The sequence below is a fragment of the Trachymyrmex cornetzi genome, unplaced genomic scaffold (genome assembly GCF_001594075.2).
Source record: "Trachymyrmex cornetzi isolate Tcor2-1 unplaced genomic scaffold, Tcor1.1 scaffold1060, whole genome shotgun sequence".
In the NCBI taxonomy this organism is placed as follows: Eukaryota; Metazoa; Arthropoda; class Insecta; order Hymenoptera; family Formicidae; genus Trachymyrmex; species Trachymyrmex cornetzi.
This window is the reverse complement of record NW_017295610.1, coordinates 102,264-116,238: the sequence shown is the minus strand read 5'-3', so window position 1 is coordinate 116,238 and position 13,975 is coordinate 102,264. Positions and strand designations below refer to the sequence as shown.

The following is a 13,975-nucleotide window of genomic DNA, read 5'->3' as shown; positions in this document are numbered from 1 at the left end:
CCCCCCCCCTCTCTCTCTCTCTCTCTCTCTCTCTCTCTCTCTCTCTCTCTCTCTCTGGCCGAAGAAACTACCTATCTACGGTTTTTCTTTCTTTAATGTTGCTTCATTAAAGTTTAACGACTTATACCCTAATGTGTATGTGTTCTTTTGTGTGCCTATACATCTCCTTTTGTTGGATTCTGCATCTATTCTCTTTTTCTTCCTTCTTTTATCATTCTTTCTCACACACTCATACACATTCATACATACTCACTCTTTCTCTTTCTTTCTTCTCTCATTTCTTCACTCTCCCACTCGCATCGTGTGTAACGTAATTTAATATATAATAATAATTGTGTCGTTATTATTCTATCGTGTACTTTAACATTACTCTTTAATCGTTTCTCTTTATATATATAATATATTTATATATTTATATATTTATATCGTTTACTTCATTATTTAATCTTTATTATTATTTATCATCATTATCATTATTATTAACTATATTATTATTTATTATTTATTATTTTATTTTGTTTTATTCTTTATTATTGTATTATTATCATTAGCTCTAGACATTACGTTTCCCCCGTTCTCAGTTATTCTTGTTGTTTTTGTTGTTGATGAAGTTGTTCTTTATGGTTCTCCCTTTCCTCCCTCTTTTGCTCTAGTCAGCGGAACCGAAGTCGTCGACGAGACCGGCCCGCCGTTTCTCCACTTGATCCTTGGATCCTTTCGCACTCTGCTACTTTCTCACTCTACTCTCCTCGCAATGCTGGTGTTCTTTCTACCCGTGTAATATCCCAGGGACATCCCCTGTGTGATCCTTCGTATACTTCCTCGTATTTCGTCCGACGTTTTCACAACGTCGATTTGTCCTCGATCGAGTTTCGCTTCGATCGAGTCTGGGTGCTTCTCGAGTAATTCTGGCACCGTGAAGACAAGCTCTCGCGGATATCCCGCGATAGAAGAAAACCCGTACAATCCTGCGTATTCAGGAAAGCGAAGCTGACCACCCTATGGCGGGTCCTTCCTGGAGATCGATTTGGCCGAACTTGCGACGTCTATCCTGAGAATCCTGGAGAGATCTCTTCTTCTCCTGCGATGTCGATGTGCTGCCCTGTAAATCACTGGACGTTTTCTCCGAGGGATGAGCTTCGTGTACTGCCCGCCTGTCGAGTCGTACTTTCGCCACCGACGCCACAGCCACCACCAATCGCGGCACCGACACTTTGCCGCGAACTTGAGGAATAGCTCGAGGATAGCGATCGACACGTCGCGCAAGACGGACCGCTGGGACGCGACGCCGAAACGACGAAGGAATTTCCAGCGGAAGTGCCGGCTGCTGGATCTCCTCCAGGACCTCCACCACCACCATCCGCGACAACGGCACTTCATCACCGCCCGTCCGGGCATCCCGAGGACGAACAGGAGGCAACGTATGGCGGCAAACCGATAGATCCCGGTCGAGCGTGGATCAAAGGAAACGCGAACATCATTGAAGACCCTCCGCAGAACGAACGTGCCCGAAAAGAGCAGGCCGGAACCGATTAGCCGGAGGAATCCGAAGGGACACTCCAGGGCACGGGTATTGTACTGCAGCGCGTTCGCAGGGAGGGTGATCAGAATTGAACAAAGCCAGAAAAATTGAAGGACAATCGATGGGTTCGATCGACCGAGCGAAGATGCGCTCGATATCGAGCCAATGCGGCCGCTACCGCAGAATGCCGTGTCCTTTTGGCCGACGGTGGTCGAAGATGCCGTGGTATTGGACGAGGAAGGAGTGGTGCTGGTGTCCAGATCGTCGGTGGATGTTTCCGGTTGACCCGGCTGCGAGCCCGGACCTACGGTCAGAGCAATGTCGACCTTTGGCAACATTTTTTGCAACAATGCTTATCATGCTTGAACGTCCAACATAATTTATTCAGATTGTTCAGTAAAATTATCTTCAGTATCTAGCTAAATTTTTAGGTACTCCAACAAAAGTGTTACAAATAATTGACGATAAATAACATTACTTGGATAATGATTTAATAAACACACAATTCTTTATAGTCGAATTTTTTTGTCTACTCTCTGTATTTATCCAAAGAGTTATCCAAAAAGAAATAATTCTCACAAGTCTCTCAGGAACATGTTCGTAAACTTAAAAATCTACATAATTTGCGTATTTACAAATAAATACTGTATTGTAAAAACTTTCAGATGAAAAATGTAAAAATAAAGATTATTTATTTTTATGAATTTTTTATCAAAATTCTTACAATTTGTCAATTATTTTAATCGAAACAATAATATCAAAAGTATATAGAGCACTTAAGAGTCAAATATAAAAAGAAAATTATTTAAAACATATATTAACATGCTTCTTCTCGATATGCGAAATTTTAAATATATGGCCAGTTAGGTGAGTTATTTTACTAGAGTGCCGCTTTTACTCGAATTCTTTTTCGTTTTCTTTTAATTATATCTATCTTGACTTTTCACCAGAACATCGGGAAATTCTAAACTTTTTTTTTATATATAACTTATAATTATTTATAGAATATTATATTAAATATACTTCTGGTTTGAGTTTTTTTATGTTTTAAATAATTTTCTCTTTATATTTGACTCTAAAGTGTCCTATACACTCTTAATGTTGTTGTTTAAATTAAGAGTCCTTTGTTCTTATAATAATTTGTTTTAATCGATTTTCGGAGTTTTCGTCGCGCCTACCTGTAGAACCAGATTGAAGGTTCACTGGGGGCTCGCACTGGGGTGCCGTCGCGGGATCCTGAAACTTGCCATGTTTCCACGGCTCCTCGCATTTGGTGCAGATACCCTCTTTGGTATCCTCGGAGCATACGTGGAAGCAGCACTCATCGTCACTGATGCTGTGCAATGCCCTTGCGGCCTGCTCGCCGGTCTCAGGGATGTTCGGGTCTGAAATCATTGCATTTTCCAACGACCTCGTATGGACGGATGCATGTGACGGTCGTTCTCTTCACACCCAGAGGAACTTGTCAGGAAAAGAGGTGGTAGGAGGCACACAAATTAAGTTCAACAAATCATAGTAATTATTTCTCGATAGTTTCTTTCGGAGGAGAGGCAGGAAAAATGCTTGCGTATGTGAAATGTTGCAGAATAGTATATCAGATTAAAAACATCGTAAACAAATTTCAATTCCGTAAACAATTTAGTGAGCGATGATCTCTGCGCGCGCACACACCTATTATTTTCAACACGATTTTGTCGCACAGGGAAGTCTAGTTGATTAAAAGCGGATTAGTTGGCACGTAGCCGTTGACAACTCGCCAGATTTTCTATAAAGGCCAATTATCAATTAATCCAAGATCGATCTTTCCAAGGACGATTCTCGTTCGCAACTAATTGGCAATCGACTTTTACGAAGAATTGCGAATCAACGATGGACGTTGCCAACTTACCTACCATATTTGCCAATTAGAGTTTCTTCTCTCTACACGACAAACATCGCAAATAACAGGATAAATGTCTGATAAATTAAATTTATTTTCTAATTTATTTTATTCCGTGTTTCTCTCCACATATTTTTTATAGGTTCCATACCTATGTTTCATCGTATTTAATTCTATCTCTTTTAATCAAGTGCTAGTTTCCCATATTAATTATTATCTTAAAATTTCATCTTCATGTTCTATTATAAATCTGTCGCGCCGCGAAGGATTACATAAACAAAGAGAAGAAAGAAAGGGAAAAGGGAAAAGATATTTCCACCAATCGTAACAGAAATGCGACAACGAAAAGTGAAGGGTTGGATTGCAGCATTCGGGTTGGAATTACATCGGGCAATCTTGGGGTATTGGTAGGCGCGGGTGCAAAGGGATGTAAAAAAATGCCCGATAAAGTGTCCAATCTTCCAATAACCGCGCGGCACGCGTTCCATTTAACGCAGTTTATACTCAAACGCGGTGGTGCACCTCCGTCGTTTACGACCTTCGCATCGACGCACGAAAAAAAAAAAGAATAACGAGGAGATGTTCGACGATTCAGAACATTCGTCCGTGGGTGTTTGGTTATATTAACCCTTTGCGCTCTGTACGGCAATATAAATCGAAAGTGGAGTACCTCGTGTAAAATTACACGATAAATTTTTACAGAGAAAGATGTGAAGTATTAGGAAGTTTTTGCAATATTGTTTATCCAGACGGTAAACGCTAAGGTCAGGTTATTTTCTTCTTAACAACTAATTAAGAAAAGGATAACGTGACTTTAGCGTTCACCGTATCTGGATTCACGTAATTGCAAAAACTCCCTATTCATGGAAAAAATTCTGCTGAAAAATATTAACTAGATATGGACTTGAAAATAATTTTGTTGGATTATTAAAATAATTATGTAGAGAGAGAGAGAGAGAGAGGAAATATTCAAGTATGATGAATAATGCTGCAAAAAGTTTTGATATTCTAGTAACTAGTTTGAGCGTCTTACATAATTATTTTGACAGTTCAACAAAATTATTTTCAAATCTATATTTAGTAAATCTTTGAATGCTTCAATCAAATTGGTCTTTCCATGTGATGTTGAAACATTTATCTCTTCACAGAAAGAATGGTTTTACTAAAGTATCTAAAAATTGATTAGATACAGATCTGAAAATAATTTTATTCGATCATCAAAATAATTATGTAGAACGTTTAAGCATTGATGACAATTGTTGCAAAAAGTTTTAATTTTAGCCATCAATTTTAACGTGCTACATAATTATTTAATTATTTTGATGGTCCAAAATCATTTTTAGATCTGTATCTAATTAAATTTTTAGATACTTGAGCGAAACGATTCTTTTCATTGTTTCATCATTGTTTTAATAACTGTTATATATTATCGAGTTAATAAATCTCTTAATAAATACATTTCAAATTTGTCTCTTTCGTCTTGTGATTTTTAATACAATCGGAATATTCATAGCACCGAGCGTAAAGAGTCAAGATTACCGAGTCAACGAAACTGACAGTGAAGCGTGTCATGCTGGCAGGATGACAAAATGTCAGATAGTGAGAGACCGGTATCGTGCTATCGAGGACAACACTGTGCGAAAAAATTCCGCTCGGAAAATGCAGATACGCGCGAGTTCAACGAATAAAACTTGCAAGAATTCATATTATGGAAAATTTGTTATAGAAAATTACGGTGCGAGCCTGAAATGTCATTGATCGTATTACAGCGTGACGCGTGATGCAATAAGGTAATAATAATTTACACGAGTACGAAACGTCTCCACCCCCGGCATAAAACGTCCGCATTGTTTCGTGGAGCTTATGCAGGGCGTTCCAGCACGGCGACCATTTATGCGTATCTTCATGCAAATTTCTATACTGCGGACTTAACGCTACGACGCCAAATGAACGTTCATCATCGTCGTGAACAAGAGGAAGGACTGATAGTGGCGTGATGGATACTGGTTGCCTGTGTCTCGTACCATTCTTCGCAAACTTACGAAGCAAACAGGGTGCCAACTGAACATTTGTACCCTTTTTCGAAATGACTCATTAAACAAAAAAAAATGAATGAATCGAATGAATATTTCGACTAATTTTGACATTTTTTGGTGATTATCTTATTGTGGTTACTTTATATGATTATTTTATGAGTATCTTGTTTTTCTCTTTTCTCCTCTCTTTTTTTTACCTCTGCAAAGAAAAGTGGGTTCGCCGGCGTATTGTGTGGGGTATGCGGGGGCACGATCGCCCGGAAGGAAGTAGGGGCAACGTTGCTCCACGGTCTGGCAAAAGGATCGGCAGGGCCTTAATCTGGGGCCGGTCCAGCTGCCCTCCAAGGTTTTCACATCTTTCGGACTCCTGTGAGCAAAGTAAGGCACCAGGGAGCTGCACACCCATTTCCTATACGCCTCCTGCAATCAGAATTATCATGCCATTAGAGTTAATCTTTTTCTACAATATACGATTTAATTATATACACGCAGAGATACGAGAGAGATAATGTATATCTAATTCAAATGAAATAAAATTAAATTAAACGGCTTAAAATTTAAAGCTTAAGCAACGGCTTATTGTAGAAGGTTTATAAAACTTTGTCTAATTATTTCTGTATAACAAAATGACAATTAAAGGAACGTTGGAAGTCAATGCGATAAACAATACGCATTTCTGGTAATAGGAACTCTTTGATAATTAGATGACGTATACAATTAATTTTCTGAGGACCGGCATGTTTTTGATCGACTTTTTTATTTTAAGGGCTAGAATTTTTTTGTTAATGTCATGGGGTTGAGTGGCAAAACAAATGGCGCCGCTGTCGAGTCCCTAAAGGGGCCTCCGGTCTTCTACAGGTTAAAGTCGCAAGAGTTTACATCTCTAAGGGCCAATTTCACCAACGTCGGTTAGACTAACCAACGGTTAATTCCAATGAATTATCCAATCGCATTTGTCTTTGATCAAAATGAATCAATCACGGTTGACACTTTAACCGTCGGTTAGCTTAACCGATGTTGGTGAAATTGGCCCTAAGTAATAATATGTAATATAAATTATTCGTAAAATTGTATATTTGCTTAATTACTATTTTGTGTGAAAAAATGCAGAGACTTGTAGAAAAAGTTCAGTAAAAAATTTTGTACTTTCAGTTGAGGCTTTAATACGAGCTTCTATACAATTAACCTTCTCAAGCTATTCAAGACGCGATTAACGCAAGCGAAAGATATACTATATTACAAAGTAAGGAATATTATAAAATAAGGAAGCGAAAAATGGATAAACAACTTAAAGAACATTAAGCTTTAGTCCTCTCAATTAATGTATTTTCCTATTAACATGAAGCTTTTCTGCATTTGTTAGAAACATAATTTTCTTGAAAATGCATTTGTATGTTGGAACATGCAAACAATTATTAATATAATAATTCCTTTCGGGTATTAATTGCATTTGCTTTGAAATGGTTCTATTTGATTCACGTTAGTAAATCTCTCTCATTATTCTTGCAAGACAAAAATATTTTATCTATTTTACAGTCTACATTGTAAAAAATTGCAATTATACGGATAATTTTGGGACCCGCTATTAAAGATGTATATTTATACATGTAAAAAGAATCACAACAGACAAACTCTTCTTTATCAAATAATTTGCAAAAGTAAATTTACCAAACAAAAATTTAAAGTGAAGTTTATAAAAATATTTACGTATTATATTTGCAAACAAATTGCGTACAATTTCTCTTAATTTACATTATTAATATGTACAAATATAAAAATGCAGATATAATACGTGTGATATAGCATAATTTTACATATTTTTACTGTAAATTATGTAATTTTTATACATATTGCTTATATTATTTTACACACTTTTTTTTATAAATGTATATTTTATTCGTTTTATATTTTACAAGATTTAAAAAATGTTGCGAAACAGTGAATCGCAATGCCTATAAGTTTTGTTGCTAGATCATCGATCTACCAAATTTATACATTCGCATTTGTCATAATAGACGCTGAAATAAAAACTGTGAGCTATATAGAAAATCGAATATGCTTGAAATTCGAGCAAAAGCTCGTGCGAAATGATTCCAACGTTTGACGTCCCCAAGGAGATCACAGGGTAGGTTAGATCCGTTTATAAAACGGAACTTGACGGCGAAAGGGCACCGCGGAAGAAGAAGAAAAAGGCATAGCATCGATGTCGATGTCAATCTAGACGTCCGTCAAAATTAGCTGCCTCCCGCGGGACAGACTGGCGGCTTTATACGGTCATGCCACGTTTTTCGAGGACTATTTGTCAAATATCAAGGATCTTTGAGGTCAGCCGACGAAGTCGGAATAGGCAATAAGGCGTGTCGGTGTCTGACCCATATAGCCACCTTCAAATATGAACACCACGATGAAGCGCACATCCTTCCGAGAGCATGCTATAATTACATACCGACTGTGCGGGTCTTTTATCCACCACTAGATTGTCCCTGGAATCCCTACCTCGTTACAAAACACGGCTAAAGTCAGAGTAAATGTACTGAAACGTCTCTCGGAATTTGAGAATGTGAAAAGAAGTGAAGTTTCTGAAGTTCGGAAATAAATACACGTGATAGAATTAGCTCTAATCACAAGGATTGTTACAAATTCCTCGTCCTAAAATCCCATAGTTTTTCTCTAATTTCCAGACAAAATTTCATAACTTTCCTTAATGTTTTCAATATTTCGAAATTTTTTGTATTTTCATCCTGATTTGGAAACTGTCAAATATTTTGTTGAGCTAGAGAGCAATTTAATATAGCAATGTAAATTAACATTGTTGACACTGTTTGCATTTAATTGTTAAGTTGATAATATTCTAAAACTACATGATCACATATCAAACGTCTTTAAAGCCAAGAATTTTTATTTTTCAAAAATTTTGTAAAATTCTCTGATTTCTCTTTTCTCTGATTGCTCTGATTTCTACTTTTATGGCAACCCTACCCTATAGTCATAATTATCTAATTCTGTCGCGAGGGAAAGACGAATGAGAATTAATAACCGATACATTCTTGCCTTCGGATGAAGGATGACAAAATAGTCCCGACGAAAAAAATTTCTTTGCATAATGCGCGCTGCCTTTCAAAGTTATCCAACTCTGAACTTCTTCTTTTAAACCAACCCTGAGGGAGATATATACAGGTGACATGCTTCTAATGGATCTATCCTGCATACTAAGAAAAGAAAATTTGATCCGCGACGAAATTTGTCGTCTCTCCTCGACACGAATTTTACTAGCAAGCCCGGCGTTTATCGAAACCTTTTGATTTTCAACGAACTGTAAGCAATTAATCACCGGATGAATCCTTTGCCGAGCGAGAACGGACCAAATAGCGCATTTCGAATGGCGCAATTAATTTCTCGCCACAGGGAGCCTGAATGTAAATAATAATTAAGAGGTACATGACTCGTTCTCGAAACACCCGATAGACTCCACCTTTTGGCATGGTCCTTGAACAGAGTTTATTAAATTCGCAATGTAATTTCGCGATCGCGACTGGAAAAGGGGAGTAGATCAAAAGCGACAAGGGTTGAAGCGTCGCCGCTTTCCATTGGGAAAACGTTACGCACTGGGAATTCCGAAGATAAAAGAGTAGCAGTATTGTAGTAAAAGTATAAGCAAAACTATAGGACAGAGGGTCGGATTTATAAATAGGCTAACCGAAGTACAGCTTTCGAGTTTTGTATCCCGAGGGGTCTTGCATCCTCTTAAAAGCGAGCTATAAATAATGCAGATATCTCAAACTTTTTAAATATTTCGCTCCGCTGCTGTATTATGCGCAATTTACTGCATCGCATAATAAATATTATTTGAGATACATTTAAAAGTGACGACATTCAAGCTAATCAAAGCTTAGAGACTCAAGTCCCGAGGGTCCCTACACCATCTCTTAAAAGCTAAGTATAAATAATTCAGATGTCTCCAACTCTTTCATTTCGTTGCTGGATTATATGGAGATTACTTCGCGTTGGAAATCCATTGAAAGATATTTCTCTTAAAATACATTTAAGGAGTGACAGTATTTAGAGGTCTGCGCTTCCGAAAGTTGCGAGCTTTAAAATAAAATGTTAAAAGCTCAGTTGAGCTATGCCCTCTTTCTTTAATTCATTAACAGATACTCCTGCTTTGCGAAGAAAATGTGGATCCAATTATGCAATGGCATCATTCGCGCTTGTATTTGACCGAGAAAAATCAATTCAACACGAAAGCCTCGGGCAGTGGATATAACAAAGAATATCGACTACCCTCGAGAGATATTCAACGAGATATGGATATTGACCTCATCGAGTATCACACGTATGTACGATGCATCATCGAAATACGCAATTTCTTCGAATGGAGCGCGCTGGAGTAACGAATTTCTGGCTCGCTGTACTATTGGAACGAAAATATTCTATAACGAGCAATATGCAAGAAGTATTGTATCTCACGCGATCTTATAGTTGCTGAACGTCAGTTCTTTTTAACATTTTGTCAAAGTTTTGTTAAATTATAAGCAACACAATTAAACAAAAAAGACCACAAATGTACAATTTCCAGTTCAAGCCAATTGTAAAATTGCTTGGAAAGTGTACAATTCACACAAAAATATTAAAAATATCTAATATAAGTTAGCTAACATAAGATTATTATTAATCAAACTAGCCAAACGCCGAAACCCTTCAGAGAAGCCAAATAAGACTCGAGAAGAAATATTTTTCGTGATATAGTGAGGATTCATTTCCGACCTTTCTGTCGCGTCGCTCCAATTCGCCATAATGGCGATGTCGACGAGAAGTGGCAAGGGGAAAGGCTTGGTAGGAAGGCATGAGAAATAACCGGGACAACAAATGCGGAAGTGCAAACGGCGATACAGAGGAGATGAGGGGAGAAAGTGGCGACAATATTATTCGGTGATTACTGAAATTATAACGAAAATTTCAGTTCACGGATATGCATTAATACTCTCTATAATCGCCTATACGAAAATGCACAATAAAAAAAGCATTTTACAATTGTGTTAAAATCTCGTCAAAAATTTTTGTATTGAATTTTTAACATATCTGAATATTAATTTAACATAACTTGATTGTGTTATTTACATATTTTAAATTGATATTTAACATTTTTTAAACATTGTTAAAATAACATAATTTGTGAACAGATGAATGAAACAACATAAAAATGATATAGTTTTTAAGATATAATTCTAGAATAAATAAATAAAAGATAATACACGTATTAATTTAACATATTATAAATGTTAATTTTACTGAAGAAATATGTTTCCACAATTTGTTCCGAAATTGTGTTAAAGCTTTACATTCTGTTAATTATTTTTCTATACAATTTTTTTTTTAACATATTCATCTTGTGTTAAATTAAAATTTGGATAACTGTTTAGGACACGTAAAATGTGTTAAATTCAACACAAATTTTCGAACTATGTAGTTTAAAAATTAAAAAGTAATCATTAATAATCAGTAATCGTTCAGAAACTCTTTTATATTTTATAATACAATAATATTTTTCTATGAACTGTCAGTCAGTTTAAAAATAAATTTAAATTTAAATTACAATAACACTAGTTTACAAAAAATTTTTTTTTTCAATTACTTTGGACCGGACTACGTGTCTCTTATAGATTTTTAAATGCTGAAAACGATGCCGCAAATGAAAAAATTCTAGCACGTCAGATTTCCAAGATAATTGAGGTTTAATACTTAAAAAGTGGCCTTTTTTGCGATATTTGACATTTTTTAATAAAGAAGGTTAATGTTATCTTGAAATTTCGATCAGGAGTCATGAATGTATTGTTCATCCCCTATAAAATGCATTTTTTTTTTCAATACCTTACTTTTTAGCCATGTTATGAACGATTAAAGATAAGATTTCGAATATGAGGACCGCGGCAGCATCATATGCGCATGCGGTAACGCTAAAATCATTTTAAAACAACAACAACACACATACACACATAGAGATAGAGAGAGAGAGAGAGAGAGAGAGAGAGAGAGAGAGAGAGAAAAAGTGGGGGGGAAGAAAGAGGAGGGGAAAAAGAGGAGGAGAGAAAGAGGGGAGAGAGAGAGAGAGAGAGTTGTTTTATGAAAGATATGTAGTTGCATATTACTAATTGCGTTTTTTTTTTTAAGCAACGATGTATTTTTATTACACCAGTGGATTAGTCTTATAGTTCTGTGCATAAAAGTATTAAGGTACAGTTATCAAAATGTGACCCTAAGAAATTAATCCCCATACACATATGAAGCTGTTGGAGTCACCATATTCAAAATAGCTTCTATCTTTAATCGTTCATAACATGGGTAAAAAGTAAGATATTGAAATAAAAAAAAATGCATTTTATAGGGGATGCACAATACATTCATGACTTCTGATCGAAATTTCAAGATAACGTTGACCTTCTTTATTAAAAAATGTCAAATATTGCAAAAAAAGCTATTTTTTCAGTATTAAACCTCAATTATCTTGGAAATCCGACGTGCTAGAATTTTTTCGTTTGAGGTATTGTTTTGAGCATCCAAAAATTTATAAAAGACACGTAGTCCGGTCCAAAGTAATTTTTTGCTGTAAACTAGTGTAATTTTTTACACATAAAACACAGAATAATTTTTCTTTTTCCAAATGACAATAAAATATATTTATTTAATTTTCACTCAATTAAGATTAGTTCTCGCATGACACGAACTGAGACTGCGGTTGCATTAGCATACATCTCCGCTTTAACGCGACCGTTAGTTTGTCATACGCTTTACCTTCAACGCTACAGTCCTCTCGAGCACGAGGATAGGCAGGGCGGCCCCGCCACGTAGGAAGATAGGTACTTACACCTGAAGTACCCTCCAAGCCGGCTGACCCAATTCTCTCTTCTACCCGACGATCTGCATTGGTACGAACCAGACAGATGCGGTACCTATCATCCCTTTCTTCTCTTTTCAGTCCTCTGCAACCCTACTTCGTGCCAATCTCTAACCTGTTCGCATTACGTCAATTCGTCCCTTTCTCACCCTCTATTTCTTTCGAATATTATCTAATAATAATTAACGAGATTCTATCGCTGAATTTTTGCATAATTTATTTCCTTTTTATCTCATTTTTTTTAATAATTTCGATATTTTAAGCTTCAAGCTTGAACCGGGATCTTTTCGAAGTTCTGTGTAACACGAATAAAATTCTCGAATCGGAGCTTTTTCGAAGTTCTGACATGAAAACTGGAGATTCGTGGAAAATGGGGCGTTTACTGTACACTTTACACAGTACGTTTGATTCGTTTGAAGATTACAAGGACGTGGAACTTTGTTTCGCAAACAGCCACTCCGAAATACGTATTAAACAAAGGCATACTTGAAGTAGAATTGAAGAGAAGAAAAGCAACAGGCGAATACGGAATATTGCTATATTATGCAACATGACAAATGCGATTGTATTAGCTGCATATATGATATATATATATATCATAAACTATAATAAAATATGGTCGTTATTATGTCATATTATATATTACAATTTTCGATAATTTTTAAATGATCACTCTTATTTTAGAAACACATATAGGGGAGAGTTGGCTAAGTCGTACCGACGGTTAAATCGTACCTCCATTGTATTTTCTAAACGAAACATTTTTTTTTAAAGATAATGACACTGATGTGACGCTGGTAATATGGGTTAAGAATTATTATTTTTGTTTTGTCTTCGAGTCGTCTGTTTACGAGTGACATTGAAAATTGATTTTGTTCGGTGCTGATCTAAGTTTTGATACAATTTACCTAAGGTGTTATCAGTACAAGGTGGGTAATTGAATTATAGTGTTCTTCATGGTTATAATCGATATTTAAACTCTTTTCGAGTATAGCATCAAATTAGCAAGATATTTGTAAATTATGTTGTTATTGGCAAATTTGTAAAAATAGAGGAAGTTCGGTAAATCGTACTTGTCGCTGATCTTTATATTGTACCGGTACGATTTTCGCAAGTGACACGAGCAATATGTGGAGGTTGCTATTATGATAAAAAAGGACCTACAGTGGACTGGATTCAGTATGTCAGGTGCTCTAAGTGGTTGCACGAAACCTGTAGTGACAATCTTGACATTTATCAAAACTGTTTAAATAAGCGCTCAAGAAAGTGATTACTTATCAACTATTGAGTCTTTCTATTAAATTTTTCTATTGAGTCTTTCTATTGAATCTTTTCTATTGTGACGGAAAAATCCGTAATTGATTTTATTTCAAAAATTTATTTTTTCCAAATATACCTGAGATTTTAATATTCTGAAATAGAGTGCAATGATAGCTTAAATCAATTTAAATATTGCTTTTTACTTTGTTTTCTTAAATGAGTTTAAAAAATACAGATCTAATTTCTGTTTTTATAATAGAAAAGTTTTTATTATACCTACTTAAATATGTATACTCAGTTAAAATTAAAAATAAATTTATTAATAAATGAGTTTTAAAATTAATTTTGTTTATTTTCCCAGTAAACAAACTGACGTTTTTTACCAT

The 13,975-nt window shown here is 35.7% G+C and overlaps 1 protein-coding gene across 1 annotated transcript in view; it reads right to left on the bottom strand.

Moving 5' to 3' along the window:
• Window positions 1-523: 523 nt before the first annotated feature.
• The window catches only part of Mid1 (calcium-permeable channel component Mid1), a 105,952-nt gene continuing 92,500 nt past the window's right edge, over window positions 524-13,975 (bottom strand). The window contains exons 3-5 of the mRNA XM_018505582.1: window positions 5,635-5,857; window positions 2,701-2,907; window positions 524-1,826 (exon numbers count right to left, since the gene is read on the bottom strand). Of these exons, the coding sequence (XP_018361084.1) occupies window positions 1,000-1,826; window positions 2,701-2,907; window positions 5,635-5,857 (1,257 nt within the window). The 3' untranslated portion in view covers window positions 524-999. The remainder of the gene's footprint in view (window positions 1,827-2,700; window positions 2,908-5,634; window positions 5,858-13,975) is intronic.